The 25,004-nt window shown below is 37.8% G+C and overlaps 1 protein-coding gene across 6 annotated transcripts in view; it reads right to left on the minus strand.

Annotated features, from left to right (window-relative positions):
• The window catches only part of Cdk14 (cyclin dependent kinase 14), a 617,491-nt gene that overhangs the window by 139,593 nt on the left and 452,894 nt on the right, over window positions 1-25,004 (minus strand). For 5 of the 6 annotated variants that reach the window (XM_021242623.2, XM_087204731.1, XM_087204728.1 and 2 more), the window contains one exon: window positions 5,475-5,523. In XM_021242623.2, coding sequence (XP_021098282.1) covers window positions 5,475-5,523 — 49 coding nt within the window. Of the gene's footprint in view, window positions 4,960-5,474; window positions 5,524-25,004 lie in introns of all 6 variants that reach the window. The other variant, XM_087204729.1, reaches the window with a different exon arrangement.

Genomic DNA, 25,004 nt, shown 5'->3' on the forward strand with positions numbered 1-25,004 from the left:
AGCTGTGAGGCAGAAGGAAGATATTAGCTGTACCAGAAACATGCACTTTCAGATGAGGAGTTCACCACACAATCTGAAAGGATGAAAAAAATGGCTGTTGCCAACTCCCAAGCCTGGCACGTACTGCCAATTAGGAAGAGAGAAGATGGACATTTTCTATCCATCAGAAGGGGAACAGAAAGTCATGCCAGACAAATAACTAATAGCAAGATGGTGTCCTTGGCACCACTATGGGTTATTAATGACAGTTAAGTTTTTAGAGAGAGAGAGAGAGAGGGAGGGAGGGAGGGAGAGGGAGAGGGAGAGAGAGAGAAAGAACATAAAATGACAGGAGACAAGTCATCCCTGGGGCAGTGAGAGCTGTGTGGAATGGGCGACAAGTCTTGCTAGCTGGGTGTGTGGCTTTCTGGCAAGCCTATGGCTCTGGCACTTAGATTGTCACAAGCCAGCCTTCAGCTCACCATTGGTGCCCTGCCCAGTAGTGCTGCAGGGGAGGACTGAGTCTGGTATGGGTGGGTGGGCAGCCTGCTGCTGGTTCTTCCCTCAGGACAGAGGAAATCAGGTTTCCACCCTGCTCTGACTCTGCTCCAACATATAACCTAGACTGAGAAGGGCATCAGGTCCCAGGAGAAATTGTGCCATCCAAAATTGTGAGACTAAAATAAAACTAGATATTTAGAAGCCTATGTGATATCAAAGTTTTAGCACTGTATTCCTTTCACAAGATTCAGTGTGGGGCATGGATTCCAAATTGTAATTTTCAATGACTCTGACCACTTGACTTCACCGAGCATGTTTATTTTAAGTGGTAAAATGGAGATAAAATGGCCCTGATTACCTTAAAAGCCTGTGAGGACATGTGAAGCTGTGGCAGTGCACATGAAAGCTAATTCTACATTGCAAAAGTTTGTCCAAATGTTAAATAACACCACTCCCTCTATTTGACAATAATTCTTAGCAGGAGTGTAGGTTGGGCCTTTGACTAGGTGTGTGGCATATGTTCTACATTTATGGTGTTGCTACTACTAGCGGCCAGGCCCAGGCCTTTGGCAAATTCACCACTTTTTTGGTAAGACAGCTTCTTCTTTGCCTTCCTGAAATCTGTGCCCCGCCTGAGTTTTTGAACACTCTTTAATTCTGTCTTGTTTGAGGTTCTCTAGGACACTTCCCAGGGGCGTTTATGTCAGGTCTTCTTTTTTTTTTTCTTTCAGGAATCCAACCTGCAATTTCCTAGAACTACTCTCTGTTAGGTGACAAGGAGTTCAGCGAGTCTAAGTAACATCACACTTACATAATGTTTCAGTTACTGAACTAATGATTCAATCTTAGGAAACCAAATTCCCCATAAAATGCTCTCAACTTTAACTTTCAAGCAAGCAGGTGAGTATTTGGGACCTTCAAACAATATCATATATGGGTCTCCAAGGCCAGGACAAGGGACCTGCTTGTGTCTGTTAATGAATTGAAAACTGGATATTTTCAACAACAGAATGTGTTGAGGAATTACACCCCTCAGGGCCTCTAATGGACTTGAATCCACATTGCTTGGCAGCTGACAGTCACAGCACATCTTTTATGTTAAGAAGCTGGGATTCCACAATATTCCCTTTAGTGTCTGCTTTAGAGTTCATCACTCCAATAAACACATCCTCCAACAAGTGAATAGACAATGAATAGAATAATTTCCTTGAAAATGAGAGAAAATGTCCAGGTACTAAATAAATTAAAACTGCTACTTGTTTGTTTGTTTGTTTGTTTTTTGGTACTGGGGATCCAGCTCAGGAACTTGTGCTTGCAAGGCAGCAGGTGGAAACACTGAGCTAAATCCCCAGCCCTAAAACTGCTACTTTGAAGTAAACAGAATAACAAAAACATAATTAACAGAGGGAAAAAAATGTGAACGTGGAAAAAGATGATTTAAAGATCTGACTCAACTCAACTGCTCCTCCTAGTGCACCAAGGATGCTCTTACTTTGTTCATATTTCTATGCTGGCAAGGAAATTTATAGCTCTAACTTACTTTGCAATATATTATTTTGTTTGGCAAGTTTAGATCAACGTAGAACAACAGGGTAGAGTGGAAAACAGGGTATTTTAGTTTCTTGAGAAGGTATTGACTTAAATTTAATAGGACACATCAGATATGACAAAGAGAAAAACACAATAGTGCACCTGTAGCAAAGTGAAAGTTAGGTTATTTCTCCAACTATTAGTTAAATTTATATTATGTTTTATGTATATGTAACACAGCTTTCTAGGAAGTCATCTTTAAAATTTGTTTTGAAGGTTAAACATGGAGTCAGACGAAATACTCAGGGGAAGTTAAAGAGCACAAAGTTAGGAAGCATTTCTAAATTTTCCAGATTAGAGCCTGGGACAGCTGGTATACTGAAATATAGCAGGGAGATGTTTTCTTTTCTGATTTTGTGTTCCCAGAAAGATGGCTTCATTTCCATGTTTCTGTATTTACTACACATTTAAAGATATCAATTTATGTAAGTTTTTAGGAGGAATCCAATTGCACTGAGTAGCAAAAGGATTATTATAAGCACAGCTAGTGCAGAGGCAGCACAAGGTGACCCTGCACTCACTCCGAGCCTGTGGATAGGCTTCCCTTTACCAGCCGGATGCTCGCTGTGTTTTCCAGATCTGTCTTCTGTGACTTAGTGGTTTATCCTTAGCTCTCATTCTGATACTTTCAAACCTCCCAAATTGTTCAGCTGTTAAAAAGTTCCAAAACAAGCAAATGTGTTCCTGGAATCTTACCCTTGACTTTGTTGGAGAGTATATACTAAGGCTTCTTCTCCAGCCAAAATAATAAAAGATCTTTTAAGTGGCTGAAATTCTTGGTTGATTGCACATACATGCCAATGTCAAACAACTATAAATAGGGAGTTGGAAGAGAAATAGGGATTCTTTATAACTCCAATGAAATAAAATGAAATGTTTTGAAAGCACTCAGAAAACAGTACATATTTTTATGTAATTAATATTTGTCTCCTTTTAGCCCTAAATCCCCTTATGCAGGAAGAGTTCATATGCATTGCGCATTTCCAGTATAAGGGAATAGAAGGGCTTTCTTTTCTTTATGGGTATAAAATTGTTACTCTCAATCCTATAATTAAGTTTTTTTTATATTAAACATTTCAGCTTGTATAGCTATTGGACCTTTTGATAGTCACTCCATCACTGCTTTGTTTTCATAGAATATTTAAAAAAACTCACCAAAGGATAAAATTATGCTCATGGTTATGGATACAGATGAAGCCAGCAGGGAACTACATGGTGCTACCTGGGTCAGATGTGGCCCCCAAATGAACTGGGTCACTTACTGTAGCTATCCCAAGAAACTTAAGAATTAATTTCTTGAGAAATTTCTACTCACTTGAATGAGTTAACACCCTCACTAGCTTTAATAGCTGGGTTAATGCATATCTTTAGAGGCACTGATACTTAATTTTCAACAGCCACAAACTTTTTTTATTAACCCACCTATCTTACATTAACCCATCTAAATTGAATCCAAATTAGTTCTTGCAAATTACATCACTTTACTTTGAACCTATTACCATTGTACAAGAGAACTTACTGGTTGCTTCAATTTAGCAGTTATGCTTTAGACAGGCAAATTAATTAGCAGACGGAAAAACTGGCACCTGTTTAAAAGTCTTTTAATGCAGTTCTCTCTACTTTAGATCATACTCCTGAAGGAAGAGATGTCAGAATGTCAATGATGGTTGCAAGGTCCATTTGGTGAAAGAATCAATAATTAAATTCATGTCTCTGGATTCTTAGTTTTCTTTCAATACACTAAAGGCTATAGTTTGGGCGTAGAGATTCAGCACTTAATATTGGCATAACAGAAAGGAATATTTTAGTACTATCTTAGTGATGATTTTAGTATGTAGTGTTTCTGAGACAAGCCCCCGAGGCGGCAAAAAAACAAGACTTATGGGAAATTTAAAAAGAGAGTGATGCTAAACAGGGCATGTTTGTAGTTTAAAAATCTTACCTCAAGCTTAGCCTTTAATATTTTCTCTAAAATATTTAAGCAATAATCTAAAAGTGGGACCCAGTGTTTAAAATGAATTGAAATGAGTACTAATTCTAAATTCTGTATTTCTAATGATGTATGCTTCAAAGTTGTACACAGCTGTAGCTGCTATGCTATAAGTTGTCAGATTTTCCTAATATTTTAAATATAGGGTTAGAAATTCAACTGCTTTATCAATAATTGTTTCACAAAGTAGTTGGGTGGACAAAACTTTTTGAGCAATTATGAGAGGAATATGTCTAATTATGTAATTAAGGTAGGAACTACACACTGTGTTACATGGTATACAAAAGCATTTAATTAAAATGTTAGGCTAGTGGTTAGAAAAGGCAAACAGCAGGCATAGAACATTCCTCAAAGAGGGTGGATCCCAGTGTAGACTCCAAAGGTTGAGATCTGGCTGTTCAAATGGTAAATGCAAAGGCCTGTGTTAGGCAAAAATGATACTAGTGTATTAAGTATTAAGTACAGGTTCAATACAAATAAGTGGCTATAGCGTTCCAATAATTCATTGCAATAAACTACCGCAGAAGTTCGTGTATTCATCCCATAAGTTCCTCACCATCAGCTGTCCACTGTCTCTACTGACCGCATTGATTAAAAGCATTGTAGATGTGAAAAGGTTTTCCTTATTTTTTATTTTTACACCTGGTGGTGTCCAAAATTAAACATGTCATAACAATAAAATGTGAGATCATATAAATTCCCCACAGACAAAATGTTATTATGACAAAGGATAGTTTATTTAATCTAAGAAGTTCCAGTTCTCCAGTGTAATGTTTGCAGTGTGATGTTTACAACCAAAAGGGAGTACTCGGTTATTCTGCTTTCCACCTCCAATGTTTGGCTTTTGCAAAAAGACTCGAATAACTTTCAGAAACCAGATCTTCCTATTTTCTGAAATTCTGAAACCAGTAAATAACATTGCTTCAACAAGGTCAGAGGGAGAACAGAAAAAGAAAAATGGAGCAAATATACTTCAAGTGACACATGTACTCAGGTTCCTAATAAGGCTTAGGGGAAACAGATACCTGAAAAATTTGACATCAATTTTATCTAGCTCAAAAAGTTGCCACAAACTCATTTAGAGCATAAAGTCAGTCAATAAATTGTATTTTATAAATGTTCTGCTGATAATAAAATGTTTCTTGGAATTTGATTACAAGAAGATGGGCCATAAAAATTTCAGGATTTACAATTCTGATACAATACCACATGGCTCTAGGAACCCAAACCCATACTGAATGTTGGCCCAGGCTGAACATGATAGCCAGCACACAGGGCTTAATAACAGTCTAATAGCTAAATGAATGAATAGATAACAGCACGAATAAATGAAAAAATGCCGTGACAAGTTTATCAGGTAAGTTTTAGCTATTAAAAGGGAGAAAAAGAGAATGAGCAAAATCTATAGACTTACTTATTCCATGCTTGTCTAAGGTTTTTAGAGCTGTACAGGGTAAAGCGTTCTGAAATAAAAGAGAAAAATGATAAACAATCTTTGTATCAAATGTAAGAAAAAGCAAAATTTTAAAAAGATGGTCATCTATTTAATCATAGGTTAGGCATAGCAAGGTCTTCACCTTTTTTTTTTGTACCAGGGATCGAACTTGGGCCCTTCCACTTGCGAGGCAGGTGGCGGAACCACTGAGCTAAATCCCTGGTCTTCACCTTTCAACTGGTCAGTTTATGAAGAATAACTAAAAGATCATAACATTTTAACAATGAAACAGTATTTTTTGTCTATTTATTTTATAATGTAGTTTCTTCAGTAATTATTTTTTAGAATAACCAAGTTTTAAGTGAATTGAAAACAGAAATTCAAATTCAAAATCTATAAACTAAGTAGATTTGTAGAACACTGCCATATTAGTCAAGCGAGACTTGATTTTTTTTTTGAAGATGTCTCTGACCACATACAGTCATGTTGGGTTTTCTTTCTTGGTATACATATTATTTGCAATTGCTCAAAGCCAAAGTACTTTTGTCTTATACTCTGTATTAATATTTATCATTAAATAATCTTTATCGTATCTTTTAAAATTAAAAGAATATGTCTGTTTCACCAGGTTAAACACTAATGTGATTGGAATTGATACTAGTCTCAACTCTTCCCTGCTTTTCACTCCTAATATAGCAATTCTTGATGACTTATTGATAGGTCCCTTTTTACATATTTCCTTACAAATACATATATCCAAAATCCATGTATACAAACATATATTATTTCATTTAAAAAATGGATTGTACAATAAAATGACTCTGAGACTTTCTGGCATTGTGGCCATTAATTGTGATATGTCAGCCTGACTTGAGCAAGAACTGCCTATCAGGTTGGTAAAGCACAGTTGTGTGTGTGTGTGTGTGTGTGTGTGTGTGTATGATTAACATTAGGGGAGCAAACTGAGTGGGTCAGACCAACCCTGAATATGGGTGGCATCAACCAACAGGATGAAATAAAAAGGGAAAGGTGAAGGAAGCATCCTTGTTTTCAAAAAGCTCTGGTCTTCATTTGCCACTGCTTTTGGACATCAGATTCCAGTTTCTTCAGCTTCCAATACAGACTGCACTGGCGACTCCAGGGAGCTTCCAGGTTCTGACCTTGCACTGGTGCTGCATTCTGGATCCCTTTGTTTCTGTAGCTTCCATTTTTCTGGGGTGAGCACCTACCGGATCCTCCAGCTCTCCAGTGCACAGACAGCCACTGTGGACTCTTTCTTCTCTCATCCTGTAAGCCTACCTCATAAATCCCCTTGTAAAATTATTCATATATGTTCTATTGATTCTGTTCCTCTAGAGACCCCTAATACAGCCATTAAATCATATGTAGTCTTTCAAATCAAGAAAACGTATGTAACAATTGTTTTAAAGTTGTCAAAGTTTCCTAGGATAAACATACCATAACTTACTTGATAAAGTTTTAAATAGTTTTCAGTTCCTCTTCCATAACAAATAATGTTTCAATAAATGTGTGGCACATTTGTCTCTATTACCGGATGCTTTCATTTGTTGGATAGATTCTCTAATATAAAGCTGCTTGGCAAATTTTGCATGTTTTATATTTTAACAGATGCTGAAGATTTACTTTTCATTTTCCCATTAGCAATGAAAAAGAATGTTTCTTTCTTTACATGCTTTCCAGCACCAGTTATTGGTGTTTTATATTTTGCCAAATCTGTGTTTGATAAAACATTCTTGGGCTTCTTCTCATACGCTCTCTGGTCATTTGCATTTCCTCTCCTATTTCAATATCACTTTTCATAGCTGGTACTGATTTTAACATTGAGATCCTGGTTCTTACCAGTTTATAGGAGTTGTTTTATACCAGGGATAGACCTTGGGACTTTGTGCTTGCAAGATAGGTGGCAGAACCACTGAGCTAAATCCCTGGCCTTGTAGGAGATTTTTTTTTTTTTAAATATATGATCAAGTCGATTCACACACACAGTAATGTATTACACAACTGCGTTTTGGTTAATTACAGGCTGTATATGTGTAGGACAGTGATCCCATGAAAAACTTCTACTACTTAGTGTTATCATAGCCCTTGTGATTTGGCAGCATATGTCTGTGGGGATGCTGCTGCAAACAAAGTAACTGTGCTATTAGTTGTATAAAAGTATAACACATACAACTGTGTAACGTGCATAATGTTTGCTAATGATAGAGAAAACAACCATATTACTGGATTATGTATTAACTCCATGATACTATTAACTGTTATTTAGAGTGTGCTCTTGCTACTGGCATAAAGACGAAAAGTATTTGGAAAGCAGCCTCGGGATGGGCCTTCAGGAGAGATTCCAGTAGGCACTGCTGTGACAGTAGGTGACAGATCTATGAGTGTTCTACCACAGAAGACCTTCTAGTGGGATGTGGACATGGAAGACAGAGACAATGACAATTCTTTTTTTTTTTTTTTGGTACCGGGAATCGAACTCCGGTCCTTGCGCTTGTGCAGCTGGTGGCGAAACCACTGAGCTAAATCCCGGCCCCTGACAATGATGATTCTGACCCAGCATGTAGGCCTAGGATAATGTATATGTTTGTGTCTTACCATTTAACAAAGAAGTTTAAAAATTTTTAAAAATTAAAAATAGAAAAAAAGCTTATAGAGTAAGAATATTAAAAAAATCTTTGCATGACTGTACAATGTGTGTTTTAAGCTATGCATTATTACAAATGGGTCAAAACATTTTTAAAAATTCAAAAGTATATAAAGAAAAAAATTACAGTAAGCCAAGGTTAACTTATTGGTACCGGGGATTGAACTCGGGCCCTTGTGCTTGCACAGCAGGCGGCGAAACCACTGAGCTAAGTCCCCAGCCCAAGGTTAACTTAGTATTAAAGAAAGAAAACACTTGCCATGAACTTAATGTGGCGCAGCACACGGCACCTGTAAAGTCCAGGGCAGCGCATAACAGGGGCCTGGGCCTGGCACTCTCTCACCTCCCTGCCCTGCTGCAAGCCCCAGTCTTGGTAACCCCATTCACACCAACACCCTACATGGGTGCATCATTTTTATCTTGTATTCTTAATGTGTTTTTCTATGTTTACACACACAAATACTTACTCTTGTGTTAAAGCTGCCTACCATGTTCAGTAGTGTTCAGTGGATGTCTTATTAGCCCAGGAGCCATGGCTGCCCCATATAGTCAGCTGTGTGGAAGGCTACAGCAGCTAGGTTTGTGTTAAGTACATGCTACAGTGTTCACACAACAACACCACCAACCACACCTAGATGACTTTGTGTGTGTATACACTCCCATTTTAATATCTGGAATTAATTTTTAAATATAGCATGGCATAGTTCTCTATTTAAGAAGGCCAAATAGTTATGCCAGAACTATATAATAAATCAATTATTCTTTGAAATGATACATTTATTTTATACTGTTCCAAAATATACCCGAGCTTGAATTTTTTTTTATGCTCACCTACTTATGCTAGTGTCATATGATTGTAATTAGAAATGCCTCTTATTATCTTTTAGAAAACATCTATTCATATTAGTATCGCTTGTTTTGTAAGAATTATCAGGGTGAGTTTGAACATTTCTTTGGTCAACAGTGCAACACATATTTAAGTACCTAACATGTGGGAAGGGCTGTTTTCAGGCTGAGAACACAAGTATAAATGAAACACAAGTTCCTTCCCCCATGAAGCTTAAACTCTAGACGAACAAGTCAGGCAGATAATTAAAACATAAATACCACAAACACCACCACAAGCAACAAAAACAGGAAAATACTAGTTTTAGAAAGCAGTAAGAGTTCAAGCAAAGTAAAACAAGAAGGTGTTTTACTGAGTCCAGGACAGATGGAGCACAGAACCCAGGAAAAGGGGTCAGAGGGCAAGGGGCCTTTAAGAAATGACCCAGGCTTCTTTTTTAAAGGATCACTCTAATGGTCCTTCTTTGTTTGAAGGATACATTTTAGGAGGCAAGACCAGAAGCAGGGAGACCAGTAAAAGGTTACTACAACTGCCTAGGCAAGAGACTGCATGACTAGAGCTATGGTAAGAGAATGAATGTAGTGAGGAAGAGGTCAGAGTCAGAAAATGCTTTGAAGGGAGGGTCTGCAAGATTTACTGATGAATTAGGGGTGTACAGAAAGGTAGGAGTCAAGGATGACTCAAAAGGCACTTGATGATCTTTAATTTGCAAGTTTCAAAGATGTGGAATTTCATACAGAACTAACATAGCATTCAGGTCAAATTCTTCTGTGATAATTCAAAATGTATTTAAATTGGAGTTCTCATAGAGTTATTAACCAGACAGGGGTAACTGACAAAATATTTAATAGCCTGTAAGGGACAGGTATTGACCAATGGAAACAGAAACTAGACATTATACCACTACTGTGTGCACTAGCTGATTATAGATAGTCACAATTACAAATATCCATTGTTTTGAAGCTATTGGCAAAAGTGATCATCAATGATTATGTATTTGTTTGTCTCAAAATAATATATATTTTCTGAATCTACTCTGTACTAAACAGCATAAGATGCAGCATAATTTAGCTAGTTCACACAGAATGGAAAACTAAAGACACATTCTAGGCTTGAGGATGAAATAAGAAAAAGAAAAATGGGAAGAATAGCTTTTGTATAAAGTTTTAAAAATTATTATCTAAATTCAAAGTACCACATGAAAAAGCGAAAGACATTTTAAAATTAATTACAGCAAATATCCTTGTAAAACAAATTTGATTCCCTTAACTTTGTACTCCCCACAAAGTAGTTTTAATAATTTGCTATGATTTTGAGGATGAACAAGAATTCCATTACAGATAAAATTAATACAATCTTGCATTTACAAGTAAATTATTATTCTTAGCAACTAATGACTGCACATAAATATTAGTTCTAAGAATTGCCTCTGTTTTGGAGCTTGACAGGATATGCTAATAGAATTTCCCCCCAGAAATACAGTATGTCAATTTTAGCTGTGCACAAGAGACAAAATTGATAGTGAAATGTGCCATATGAGCATAAAAAAATCAGGAAGATTGAAACCTCATTCTTAGATTTACCTTCCGTGATTACTCACATAAAATCTTAATTCTTTTAGCAAATATTGCCTAAGCAGCTGCCTATGCACTAGGGGATGCCCTGGACAAAGGGCACAAAAAATGAGTAAGTCCTGGTTACAGTTCAGTGACACAGAACTCTAACTGCAGAATTACAGATACAGAGTGGAAAATGCTACAATGTGGATATAGAAACAGTCCTTGGAAAGATCAGAGCCAGCGCCATAACCACATCTGTTTCTTTTCCCAATGAAGACGTGATAAACTCATGGCTGTAGCTGGCTCCAGGAAAACTCAGGACCTCATCACTGTGTCCAACTTCTTTCAGATCTTAATTACCAGAGTACTCAATTTCAAATGGAGCCATTTTTAACATTTTCTGCAGTATCACATTTATAATTAGACTAAAAGATTACACTTAAAAAGTGACTTCTACCATGAATAAAAGTAATGCTCCATCAGAATGAAGACGACATAATTAGCCATGTAAGGTTTGGAAACAAAAAGATGTTTAAATTATTCTCTCAAATTGGTAATGAGTTTATTTCATAAAATAGTCAACTGCCTATAACTTTGTCAGATAATTCGAGTATTTGCCTATGAATGTTTTAACTGTTCACCTTCAGTTAAGTTTACTCTCACTCACTACTTTAATGTCAACTTTCTCTTTCCAATTATGTTTAAACTAGAAGTGTACAGTGTTGTTATTTAAAGGACTGGCTAACTCGCAGCATAACCGAGGAGTGCAATTAATTTAAACCTGCAGGCTGATTTTCACCTTCTCTTCTGATGGCAGGGACACTGTAGAGGATGATCGCAGACCAGCTGGAGACCAGGGAGGAGATGACTTGCCATGTGACATGGCACAGGGGACAGAGGGCTGGAAAGGTTTTCCCTGCAATTCACTGACATTCCACTGGAAAACAATGCTACATACTGTAGTCTCCTGGCTTAAAAGAGCTAGACCCGACATGGCTGGAGGCACTATAAAAGCAAACTGTAGCTGACATGAAGATAAAGCCTAAATTGGATTTTATTCATTTGCTTATAAGTATGCACTGTATACTCCAGGAGAGTAATTTTAAATATTATTCTCCTCATTCTCTTCTCACCAATGTTTTGAATCTTCTAAGATACTGCTGTGTCTTAACTTCAATAACAGGAAGACATGAGTAAAATGTTCAATCCACTAACCAGTAAAAGCCTCAAGTATGTACACATGACTTGAAAGGCTGAACCAAGATCTGTAGCTCAGACTTTGCTTTGGGGAGGGGGGCAAACAAGAATGGGTGGCAACAGAGGGGATTATAAAAAGGATCAAACTTTGGTATATTTTTAAAAAATGGGCTCTATGTCTAAATATAATAAGTCTAGGGACTAATTATTAATTTATAAATCAATATAAAAATTACTATGTCTGAATGCCATATGCAATGCTGGATGTTTTTTATAATTAATCATCTAAATCATGTATTCAATTGTTCATAATTTAAGTTTAGGATTATTCTGAAAGTAGTAATGATTTAAGCAAAAAACTATGGCCATTCTAAAACGCACCCCCATCATCTGGCAGAGGTGTTGAGCACAGTGCCTTTCTTGGGATTGATTTGGTAGAAGAGAAAGGCTCTAATCTTTTTAGGGTGAACAATTAACACAGTCATGAATTACTCTGGTTACATCTCAAGCAATCATTCTAATTATTTGTTTATGCAACAGATAATATCCTCAAATTATTTTGGATAGAAGGCACCATTATTCATTCATTTCACAAATATTTATTTTATGTCTGCTGTTTGCACTGTGATTAGAACAAGGCACAAAACACACAAGTGCAAGCAGCTTATACTAAATCATGCAAACCAATACTAATGAGTCTCCAACAGAAGGCAACCACATTGGGGCCTGGTATTTAGCTCAGTGGTTCCGTCGCCTGCCTCGAGTTCAATCCCTGGTACCCTGGTACCAAAAAAAAAAGGCAACCACATTCACAAATATTCATAAAATTTTCTGTATATATTTTATCTTCTATTTAGTAGGAAAAAGTCTAAGCCAGCAGGAGACATTTCAGTTAATATTCTGATCAAGATATTTAAAAAACTGGATCTATATTCCTTAAACAGAAGTCAAAATTTATGTATAGCAAAATAGAGTTGACTTTGAATAGAGGGCCCTATGTGTTCCAAACTCTTGAGGACTTTATATATCTTAAGTCTGAAGGAGCAGAATGATTGCAACCGGCATTTTAGAAACACTATGTTGCATAACTGCAAATTGAAGCTTTAAAATACTGGATATTCCCAAACATATGACTGAGGTTTGGCGCAGCCCCAGCATTATTTTTTTTTTCAGTTTTATCCATTTATTTGAAAGATCAGATGTTTGTTACATTTCAGATAGTAGGCCAAGAAAATGCTATGCTCTTTGCAGAAATTCTCCCAATAAAAGTTAACAGATGTCTAAGAAAAAACCTAAAATGTTTTCAGAAAGATTATTAGACATAACAGGTAGACCAATTGGTCTTTTTTTTTTCCAATTAACTTTATTGGTACATTTTAGGTATAAAATAAAGGTAACATTCATCATTGGGATCTTGTACCATTACATGAGTATCTTGGTTCTTTTTTTTCCCCCTTCCCTTGCCCTCCCTTCAACCCCTCCACCCTTCCCTATTTGCAAAGACCTTGTTTCCATTTTTTTCCTCTTCTCATATTTTTTCCTTACCCTTTCTTCCCTTCCCCTACTCCTCACAATTCCCCTGCTCTTTTAGACTTTTTCTTCCTGTTACACAATATCAGTTATACATTTTTAAAATTATAATATTAAGATCTAGGAGACATTACCACAGATTTTACAGAATTTAAAAGGATATAGAAAGCATATTACAAAAATCTTTTTTGAAATAAATTTGACAACTTCTAAGAAGTAAGTTAGAAGACAAATTAATGAAACTAACTCTGGAGGAAATATAAAATTTGAATAGCACCTATTAAAGAAAGTATATTCCTAACTTGAAAACCTACCTATATGACAACAGCAGGCTCATAAACATTTTAACTGATAAATTATATCAAACATTTAAAGCAGAAAAAAGAAGGGACACTTCTCCCCTCATTTTAGGAACTCAACATTGTGCTAATCCTAAAATTGGATAAAGGTAATAGAAGAAAAAAGTATGAACATAGATAGAAATGTGTTTAACAAAACAAACTATTAGAAGTCAGATCTGGCAGGATGTAGAAAGTGGTTTTGTTATTGGGATGGCAGGGTTGGTTCAGCATTGGAAGATCCACCCCCAAAAGTCATCATTTGAACAGAGGAAAGGAAAAAGCCATATGATCCTGTCACTAGTTGGAGAAAAAGAATTGGACCAAATTCTACAGCTGTTCATGGTAAAAGCTATCAGGAGACTAGAAGTAGAACAGAAGCTTCTCAACAAATTAAAGACATGTACTCCATACTTCCAGTGAGAACGCCTTGTATGAATGGAGAAGATACAATGCTTTCTCCTTAAGGTGGGGAACAAGGGCAGATATGCTTACTCTTCATCTGTCCATTAAACTTTGAAACCTAGGCCCCACCAAAATAGTCTGGCCATAAAATGACACAACTAGGATAGGATTGGCACGGCAGAAGCAAAATCTTTATATGTAGATGAAATGATCATCTACAGAGAAAATACTAAGAAATCTCTAGGAGCCCCTAGAACTTGTACTTGAATTTAGCAGGATTAGAAGACACAAGGTGCATATAAAAATTCAGGTCTGTGTATACTTGCTATAAATGAAGAACTGGATATTGAAATTTAAAAGTTATGTAGGAGTACAAAGGACCCAGAAAAGCCAAAAACAAAAACAAAAACAGTGTTGGAAGATGTTTAGCACCCAATTTTAAGACTTCTTCTAAAGCTACAGTAATCAAGGCAGTGTTGGTGTAAGGAAACACATATAGGTCATTGGAATAAAACAGAGAATCTAGAAATAGAACCACACATATATGATCCACTGAGTTTTGAAAGATTATTTAACATAAGCATTTTATAGAATATGAACTTGAATCAAGAGCTGAGGAAGAGATAGTGTCTTCAGCAAATGGCACTAGAACACCTGGTATCCGTATATAAAAAATTAACCTCAACCCTTTTTTTTCCATATATGAAAATAACTTGAAGGGATCTATGAACCTAAATAAGAAAGCCTAAAAGTATAAAACTTTAAGAAGAAATTATAAGGGAAAATATTTATGAATTCAGGGTAGGCAAGAACTACCTAGGATACAAAAAACATGATGTATAAAAGAAAAAGACTGATAAATGTGATTCCATCAAAATTTAGAACTTTAAATGACATCATTAAAATGAAAAGTAGTCCTTAAACAGACCATATTTACAATGCATATAACCTATGACCAGAATATATAAAGAATTCTTAGAGCTCATTAATAGACAACCCAACTAAAATGTAGACATAAGAAGATGATAAATAGCCAGTATAGCACAAGGAATGGTGTGCAACTCTAGAATCAGAAAAATACCAATCAGCACAATAACAAGATTGAATTTTACACTCATTAGGGAGTTGAAGTCAAAAGTTTTAAAAGCCTTGTCATGAGTTTTTCTTTTTGTTGGATTCTCCCCTTTTGCGTTTAATTTGTCACGCCCAATGGATTCATTCTGCTGGGTTTCCTGGGGTTGTGATCCTCACTGTCTTTTCCTAGGGTATTGTCTAAAATTTTCTGGAGTGCCGGTTTGGTATTCATGAAGTCCCTGAGGTGCTCTTTATCTTGAAAGTATCTTATTTCTCCATCAATTTTGAAAGATAGTTTTGCAGGGTTCATCAATCTGGGATGGAAGCTGTTTTCCTTTAGGGCTTGAAATACATCACTCCAAGCTCTTCTTGCCTTGAGGGTTTGCATTGAGAAGTCTGCTGTGATTCTGATGGGCTTTCCTTTGTATGTGATTTGTTTCTTTTTTCTCACTGCTTGTGGAATTTTTTTCTTCTGTTGGATTTCTGGAATCCTAACTATTATATGCCTATGTGTAGATTTTTTTTTGATTAAGGCTAGCTGGAGTCCTATATGCCTCACTTATCTGTATGTCAAGTTCTTTTCCCCTCCTTGGGAAGTTTTCTGCCATCACTTCTGTGAACAGTTTTTTTATGTCATCTGCACTCTCTCTTCTTTCTTCATTGACTCCAGTCAGTCTTATGGTATTCTTCTTTGCATTGTCTAGCAGCTGCTGGATTGATTTCTCATGTTCCCTTACAATTTTAAAGCAATTTTTCTTTTCCTCCTCACTAATTGCAATCTTATCTTCTATATGTGAAATTCTATCCTCACATTGGTTCATTTGGCTGTGCAGACTTTGATGGACTTTTTAATCTCTTGGAAATCTGTTTGTATCTGTTTTATGGATTCCATTTGTTTCCTATGTTGGGATTCCATCATGTTCCTCAGATCCTCTATTTTTTTATCTGTGTCCTCTCTAGATTTATTAATCATGTCTTGCACCATGAGCAAAATCGTTGCTGTTATCTGAGTAATTATTTCTGATTTCATTTTTCCCAGATCCTCTTTTGTTGCCAGTTCAGAGAGTCCAGGTGGTTAAGTATCAGAGTGTTCCATCTCGTTTCCCTTTGGGGTTGCTGTAGGTGATCTGGAAGTCTGTTTTTGAGGCTTGTTTATATGTCTTCTCATTTCCACTGGGGGGGGGGGTGCTTCTGGCACCCACGCAGCTCACCTTCTCTGCCCTAGGAGCTTGGGATGGCAGCGGGGGAGCCTCCTTCCGGGTGCTGGGACTGGCTGAGCTTCTCTGCCCTATTAGACTGGGATGGAGGTGGGGGAGCTTCCTTCCAGGTGCTGAGCCCCAGCATTATTAGCAAGAGGCTCTGATGTGACAACTGCACTGCCCTGTGGCTGTCACTCAGAGGAGCCACCTCACAGCAGAGTGCAGCCATCTCCAGTCCTGGAAACAACATCCCTACCTGGTCTGGCTACAGCAAATCCTTCTTCAGTTCCCAGGGGAGTGCTTTTAACATGTGTAAATGTTCTACTACATTCGTTAAGCATTCTTACTCACAATGGCATACATATAGATTCCTGACAAAGTGTTCAAAGTATCCACACTTTTCTCAAGCTAAAAGTCACAGAATGGTCCTCTTTCCATAAAACTTGTTTCTCTAAAGAAGAAAGTTAAAGCAGTTAGGCTTTAACGTACTATGCAAAAACAGTAACAAATTTATAGCTTCCAGAAGAGATCTAGAAGAAAGAAAATAGGAAATATCTCCAAAGGGGAAAAGAACAGCAGGAGGGAGGATCTGCATCTTCTGGAGGATCTGGGAGATTGGATGGGACCAGAGTGATCAGGTGGTCTAACTCCAACTGACAAGCCCGCAGAGAGAGGCCTGGGTGCATGACACAGGCTAGTGGCAGAGGCTAAAGGGGGATTCTGCTCCCTGTCTACTGTTACCTGAGAGCAGGGACACCCAAGCTGCTCATCTGACATTTAGCACACATTTCCTATGTCTGATGTGGTGTGCAAATATGAACTCGCTTTAATACTCCTAACAATGCTAAGGGGTGGGGAAGCATGATGATCTCTATTTTGTACACAGAGAAATTGAGACAGAGGTACAGAGACATTCTCCAACTTGCTCATGTTACACAGCTCTTAAGTGGCAGAGCTGGGATTTGAACCTACACTGTCTGGATCTGGAGCCTACACTCTCAGTCACTGTACCAACACACCTATGTCTCAGGTGGAAGAGACTTCAAGTTTTATCTAGAAGTACACAATGCCAGCAAAGTAGGACAACAGATCCAAGCTCCTTCAGCAGCAGTAAAAAACAAGCATATAAGCACTTCCTGCTTGCAATGCCATTTCTACCTGCTGCCAGAGTGCCTTACCCTTTTATGACTGGGAGAACAAATCTTTTCACAAGGCATCCATGGCACGTGACTCCCAAATTCTAGTGACCTCAGACTTATTACTTAAACTTCTTGTATCTCAGTTTCCCCAGACTGGGGTAATAGCAGCTACTCACTTCCTACTTCACAGAGTTACTGTGAATATACATTAAGGAAATGCATCCCAAGAATTAATAATCAATACCCGTTAGCCATTATTACTATCCTGCTTGGATAACAACAAGATGTTTGAAAAACTAACCATCTTGTACAGTTCTATATGTCTTGGAAAGACAAATGGTATATAGCTATAAAGCAGTATTACTCTCCAGGGAAAGTAAAGGTAAATAATTAATTTGTCCTAAGTTATTTCTTTTGAAGCAACAGTTAAGTGAATAAAAAATCGCAAATACATGTTGCTCTTTTAACTCCTGATATGTAATTCTGTGATTCTAATGTACTCATGGAAAGCAAGACTGCATTCCCAGAGTGTATTGATTGTTTCTCTTTTTCACAGCAGAGAGCACTGTTTGAATATATAAAGCTAGCTCTAGAGGCACAAGTATCTGCTTATGTACACATATATGTCTTCTCCACTACAAGCACTGTCTGTTAGGTAGGAAGGGCTCTCTGACAATACCACATCACAAGCAGGTGTGGAAGAAAGAAACTTTATCCGTTCTTACAAACTGCATACATCATTAGTAGTACATTCACTGATTGGACTTGAATATTTTGGAAGTAAAATTTTACTTGCATATTAAATAATAGAAAACTAGGTTTTTTCTTCATCTATATAGTAGCATAATATCATTCCATAGTCATGTACTTGTCTTAAAGGAGACCTATAATAATAGTTTAACACTTTTAAAGAAAAGCAAATGAAATGAATTCGTCTCACTTCTCTTAGCTAGGAGTACCTAACAAGTCTAGAGGTCTGAAGACTTAGCAGGGGAAATTGGGTTACTATTCAGCAAATAATCCCTCCCTCCCACCTTCTTGAGTAGGGTGTACTTCTGTGCCCCACCGACAGTTGGTGTGAACAGTAGGTATTAATAGTATTGACACAGCAGAGGTTTGAAATAAGCCTGTGGTGTAGTCTGCCTTTTTTTTTTGGTACCAGGGATCGAACTCAGGACCTTGTGCTTGCAAGGCAGGCACAGCACCACTGAGCTAAATCCCCGGCCCTAGGGTTTGCCTTTTTCCATAAGCAGAGCATTTTTCCATAGCTACTACACCAACAAGGTTGAAAAAGGCAATGGGAGGGCCAGGGATTTAGCTCAGTGGTTCCGTCACCTGCCTCGAAAGTACAAGGTCCAGAGTTTGATCCCTGGTACCAAAAAAAAGCAATGGGACATACCTGAAGGTCAGCTCGCTACACAGGCAGGAGCAACTGACACATACTGCTGTAAGGTGCTGATTTAGGGATTTTGTTTTGAGCACTCTCACAGCAGTGCTACCTGCTCCATGCAGGTTCCGGCCCAGTGTTACCATGGGGCATCAAACAGGGCTTCCCTCTTGATCTTCAGTTTCAACCCTAGGTCCTGGCTACCTGCCCACTTAGGAGGATCTCATGAGATAGTGCCTGAGAAAGCACTTTGCACATGATAAGGAGCTATACAATACAAACGAGCATCATCAATCAACAAGTACTTAACATTAGTTTCTACCAATTTTCAATTGCTGAAAAAGTACATGACTTCCCAGATTACTGAACACCATTGCTGTGCTCTCTGCTTTCAGTGTTTCCAGGAAGTGAGAAACTCCCGAATTCTCACCTTTATTCAACCACACAGTCCCGAATTTCCCCTGGTGGTGTGGAATCACTGCTCACATGGGCTGGTTGTGCAAGTCTTTGCCTCATGAGGACTCACTTTTCTCCTGCAGATACAGCTTTCCACTCAAGGTCAAGAACCAACTTGAAAACAGTGATCAAGTGTTCTAGTTTTAGATCCAAACTTCCAATTCCCTCATCTCTTTTTAGATCTTGATTTTTAGAATAATATTCAGAAAGGGACCCAAAAGTTCAGGAGTTATAGAGGATTTTTTACATGCACTAAAGACAAGAAAAAAAAGTGTCTGGCTAGCTTATGGTAATGCCATTGGTGTATAAAAACTTATCAAATGGCTCTACTTTAAAGGAAATAATTCCTTCAGTAGTATAAAATTTATCCATATTGTCATTTAATTATGATCTCTACTCTAGAATTAAAGTTTAATTTGTTCCTTAAATATGGCTGTTATCAAATGACACAAACTAGACAATAAACAAGGATTTCAATACTCTTGAGAGATGTATAAGCAAAGACACAAAAAGTTTTACTTGGTGATTAGCATTCTGTATCAATTTTGGAGCAGTGAGGTATGGATAATGCCTACACTGAAAATGACAAGACTACTAAGAACAGGAATAGTGAAACAGGTTTCTTTAGGATTTTTAAAAATAAGTCTACAATCAGAAGACTTGAAAATTTATTATTACAGGTGAGGGCCAAAATGGCAGCAGAGTGAGTGCCAACAACTAACCTCCCCTGGGCAAAGTGTCTAGAGTCTGGAAAACAATAGCTTGGAGAGGAACTAAAGTGAGCACATAAGACCTGGAACCATGAGGGAACTGACAGAGGAGAAGAAAATAGGAAGAAGTGATACAGAAGAAATAGATCACACCACAGAGGAGAGAGTGCAGCACCACTGCCAGCAGCTGGCTAGCCAACAGCTGGGAGGCAAAGAGAAACTAACAGCTTTTTGCTCACAGAGAACTGCACTGGGACTGAAAAAATCACCTGCAGTTGGAACCAGCAAGGAAAACGCGGGACGCCGCTTCCTGAGTGGCCTTTCATGGCCAGCAGTTGGTGAGGGACCTCGGAACAAGTGCCAGAGGCAACAGTGGTGGAGCAGAAGCTCGTGGAGACGCCTTCGTAGGGAAGGGCTGTCTGTCTGAACCTGGGACCCAGATCAGCCCCTGGGCTGCTTCACACTGCCAAGTTCCCGGAGTGGATGGGGAAGGACAGTCACGGGAGACGGCCGGCAGAGAGAAGACTCGGGAGATGCTGAGAGGCAGGGGCTGGTGAACCCTGACCTGGCTCCTGCGGTCAGAGGTCAGCTTCAGGCTGAAGTGCACAGGACAGGAAGCTCACACTGGCACCTGTCCCTACCGTGAGGAGATCTCTCCACACAACAGCATTCTGGGCCGGATGCCGCCGCCTTAGAACAGCGTGAACAGAGACACGGCCTGGCCTGAGCTCTCTGCTCCTTAACCCTAGGCTGAGGAAAAGAGCCATGCGTCCAAATGATAGAAAACTTCCTTTTACTTTTCTTTACTTGACTGTGCTATTTTTCATTTTTATTTTACTTTTTAAAATTTCTTCTTAAAAATTCTTTGCTGTTTTTCTCCTTCTATACGTTTTCCTCTGTAGTTTTATTCCATTATTTGACCCTCTTTTCCTTTATAAGCATGACTGCACATGTCTGCTTCTCTCCCTCTTGGCTTTTTTCTCTCATATAGTTTACAGATGTTAGTTAATTCTCCCTTGTCCTGTTATACCCCTCTTACTTTTATCCATATCTCTTCACCTGACTTTGTTCTCCTGTATTTTATTCATTCTCAATTTTTCTTTTCTTCCCTCTCCCCCTTTTCTCCCTTTACCATTTTCCTCTAATATTTCTATTAGTCATAGAATCTAGTCCCATTCCCACAATTCACTACCAATTCTGTACCCAGTTTTCCTGTATCCTCATCTAGATATATAAGGGATCTTTAGCTTCCCTCCTATTTCTCCCTTCCCATACCATACAGCATAAGTTGTAAAAAAAAAAAAAAATCTTTTTCTCTTTTCTCTTCTCTTGCCCTCTGTGGCATTACCTAGCCCCTAAACCCCTTGGATTTAGATAACTGAATCTAAAATTACTGTTGAATGCTGTTTTTCACCAGTAGGGGAGACACAGCCATTACATTTAGTGCATATTAACTGTGGGTCAAGACTTGTGTTGTTAAGACGTTTACACTGTAACTGGATTTCTTCTCTAGGGTAAAAGGAGACACAAAACAAGGTCTCGTGGTATGTTACTTCTCAACTAATCCTGATAGATACCACTGTAAGGGACCAGTCTGTTGCTGCTATAGTCAATTTGACTGCATAGGAATAATCCTGACACAGCAGACAATTCTGTGCCAGTGAACCTGTCTGCTAAATCTGTCATCACACCTAGGGAGAGGGACAGCAAGAATCCTAACCCAAGAACTTGGACTGGATCAGACTGCAAGAATGTCTACACCTGATAGAAAGAAGTTCTGAGTCTGAGTTAATTTCAGTATTGCAGTGGAGGGATCAGAGGAGTTATCGGAGTGTGAACACTCTGACTTTCTGGCAAAGAAGCTACCTGGAAATCACACATGCAATGTCTCATTGGATTATTTAACCTGTGTTCCCATCAGACATCTTATAGGTTCAAGTTTCTGTATGTTTCTTGATTTATCTAGTTATGTGGGGTTATGTCATATTCTTTTATGGTTTCCTGGGTTTATTAGGTTGTTACTTTTGTGTACTCTTTCATTGGCTCTGATTTAATAGATGTCTAGGTTCTCTCCCTTGTCTCAGCTCCCATCTAGTTTCTTCACCTCAAAACCCCAAGACAATATTATTAAAATATTTCTTTATTATTTTTCCAAACATGTAAACTCCTCCTCCCAAGTTCTAAAATTCCCCTGCACTTAGCTCCTTCACAGTCACTCCTATTTTCTCCAGTGTTATTCTTCCATCCTCACCATCCTAAGCCTTTGGTTATTCCATATCTTACCTAGCTTACTGTTCTCCCTATCAGCAAGTTTTGACAACCACACAGCCTTCCTCAATCAAAAAGTAAACCTCCTTTCTCCCTCCTTTCAACCTTGCCTCCACCAAATATCCTCTGAAAACTCTCAGCACTAAGCTCAACTAAACTAGAAGTACTCCAATGAAATCAGACCCTACATCAACCCCTTCTTCTCCTCTACCACTACTCCCCCTTAGTGTCTAACATTCCTTATCCAAGCACCTCCCATCCTCCCCACCCCACCTCACCTACCTTATTGCAGAACCACAAATAATACACTGTCATTGTGTGAACAGAGAAAAGACAATGGGGGAAAAGTAACTGCAAGGATTATCACGCATACATGTTGTAAGACTGAACCTGTGCATGCTTTTATAAATAGAAGCAATTCTTTTGGCAAAACATAGGGACAGAATTGAAAGCAATTATGGCAAATAACAGGAGTTAACACAAGCATTAGCCAAACAAAGCTGAAAATTATTCACAAGGAGGCAATATCCTACCAAAAATCTCCAAATAAGCCACAAACTCTCCTCACTTCTCTAGTCTCCAACTTGCAGTAAGCCTCCCCCCCTCCAAAAAAAAGAGGAGGGGAGGGAGCCATGTATAATTAAATACATACACACACATACACACACACTAATAAACACAGATACACAAAGGACAATGGGGAAGCAAGGAACCCCTCCAACTCTCCCAAGGCAGTGCAAGGGGTCACAAAGGGAGAAACAAACACCAAGTAGAAGAAATCTATGGAAAGTTAATAGAAGGGATGAAGAAAATAGATGTCAGAGGAAATGATTCAAAAGTTCACAGCAACTTCACAAAGTACATCCACAGTGAATTTGAAAGAAATACGTAAAATACTGGTTGAGATAACTAAAACAGTTCAAAATTTGAATGACACATTCAACAAGGATATGGAATCCTGGAAAAGATGTCATACAGAAATACATAAAATAAAAAGCTGTACAGAATTTACACTTTGCAGAAATGACCAATGTGAAGACAGAGGGTCTAATATTGAAGAAAAAAATAGTGAATTATGAAGAGCTCAAAGAAGCCAAAAGGAAAATAAGGGAACAAGAGAAGACTATTCAGCAGCTACTACATGACAACAAGAAGACTAATCAAAGGCTAATCAGAGCTAGAGAAAAACTAGAAGAAGGCACAGATGGACTCATTAACATGCTTACAGAGATCATGGAAGAAAATTTCCCAAATTTAAGAAAAGATTTCAAAATACAAAGAAGTGATGACCAACCTATTATGATGAAAATCCAAGTTCACAGAGACACATCCTTAATGAATTACCAGATATCCAGCAAAACAAAACAACACAAAACAAAAAAACAAAAAACCAGAATTTAAAAAGCAATCAGAGAAAACAGTAAAGCACATATACAAGGAAACCAATTAGAATCATAGCAGACTTCTCAACACAAATCCCAAAGGGCAGAAGAGCTTGGAACAAAGTATTTCAAGACCTAAGAGCAAATAATTTCTAACCCAGACTAATTTACCCAGTAAAGCTACCCTTCAAAATAGATGGGAAATAAGGTATTTCCATGAAAAAGACCAGCTCAGAAGACATATGAGTGCTAAACCAGCTTTAGAGAAAGTACTTAAGAATATTCTTGACAGAAACAATGAACCACATGGCTAAAAATGCACAGGAAACTACTGAGAGTTCAATGGATAAACAGCAATAAAAACCATCAGGAAAAGAAAAACAAAGGATATACCAACAGATAAAGAAGGCAATGATAGTAAATGACTAACAGATCTCAGCAATATATCTCAATATTAATGGCCTCAACTCTCCAATTAAAGACACAGACTGGTATACTGGGTCAAAAAAAAAAATCCAAGAATCTGTTGCATTCAAGAAACTCATTAATCCAAAAGACATTCATAGGCTAAAAATTTAAGGATGGGCAACAAAATTTCATATACCAGGACCCCAAAAACCAAGCAGGGGTAGCAATTATAATATCAGACATGGTAAACTTCAAGCTAAAATTGATTAAAAGAGACAAAGAAGGTAATTACATACCAATTAAGGGAAAAATCCAACAAGAGATAACATCAATAAACATATATGCACCAAACACCAGAGGACCTATCTTCATAAAACAAAAACTGCTGAAATTAAAAAATCAAATAAACACTAACACAATCATAGTAGGAGTTTTTAACACCCCACTCTCACAGAGATTGATCAACTAAACAAAAAAACTGTTAAAGAAATTTCAGAGCTGAACCACACCTCTGAACATATGGACTTAATGAATATATACACAGTATTCCACTCCTCTACATTAGAATATTAATTCTTTTCAGCAGCATATGGTACTTTTGCAAAACAGATCACACACTAGTCCACACACCCTGATTAAGTAAATATAAAAGAATAGAAATTACCCCATGTGTACTATCAGACCACTGTGCAATAAAAATAGAAGTCAACAACAAGAAACTCTCCTGAAAAATTAACAATATACTCTTAAACAACCAATGGGTCACAGAAGACATCAGAGAAGAAAAAAAATTTCTGGAAGTTAATGATGATGATAGTACAACTTGCTGAAACCTCTGCAACACTATTAAAACAGTTCTAAGAGGAAAGCTCATCATAACCAATGCTCATATTAGGAAAACAGAGTAAGCTCAAACAGACAACCTTATGAGGAATCTTAAAATAC

Source organism: Heterocephalus glaber, unplaced genomic scaffold, assembly GCF_053883595.1.
Source record: "Heterocephalus glaber isolate CG9 unplaced genomic scaffold, H.glaber_assembly_v1.0 deba00000546, whole genome shotgun sequence".
In the NCBI taxonomy this organism is placed as follows: domain Eukaryota; kingdom Metazoa; phylum Chordata; class Mammalia; order Rodentia; family Bathyergidae; genus Heterocephalus; species Heterocephalus glaber.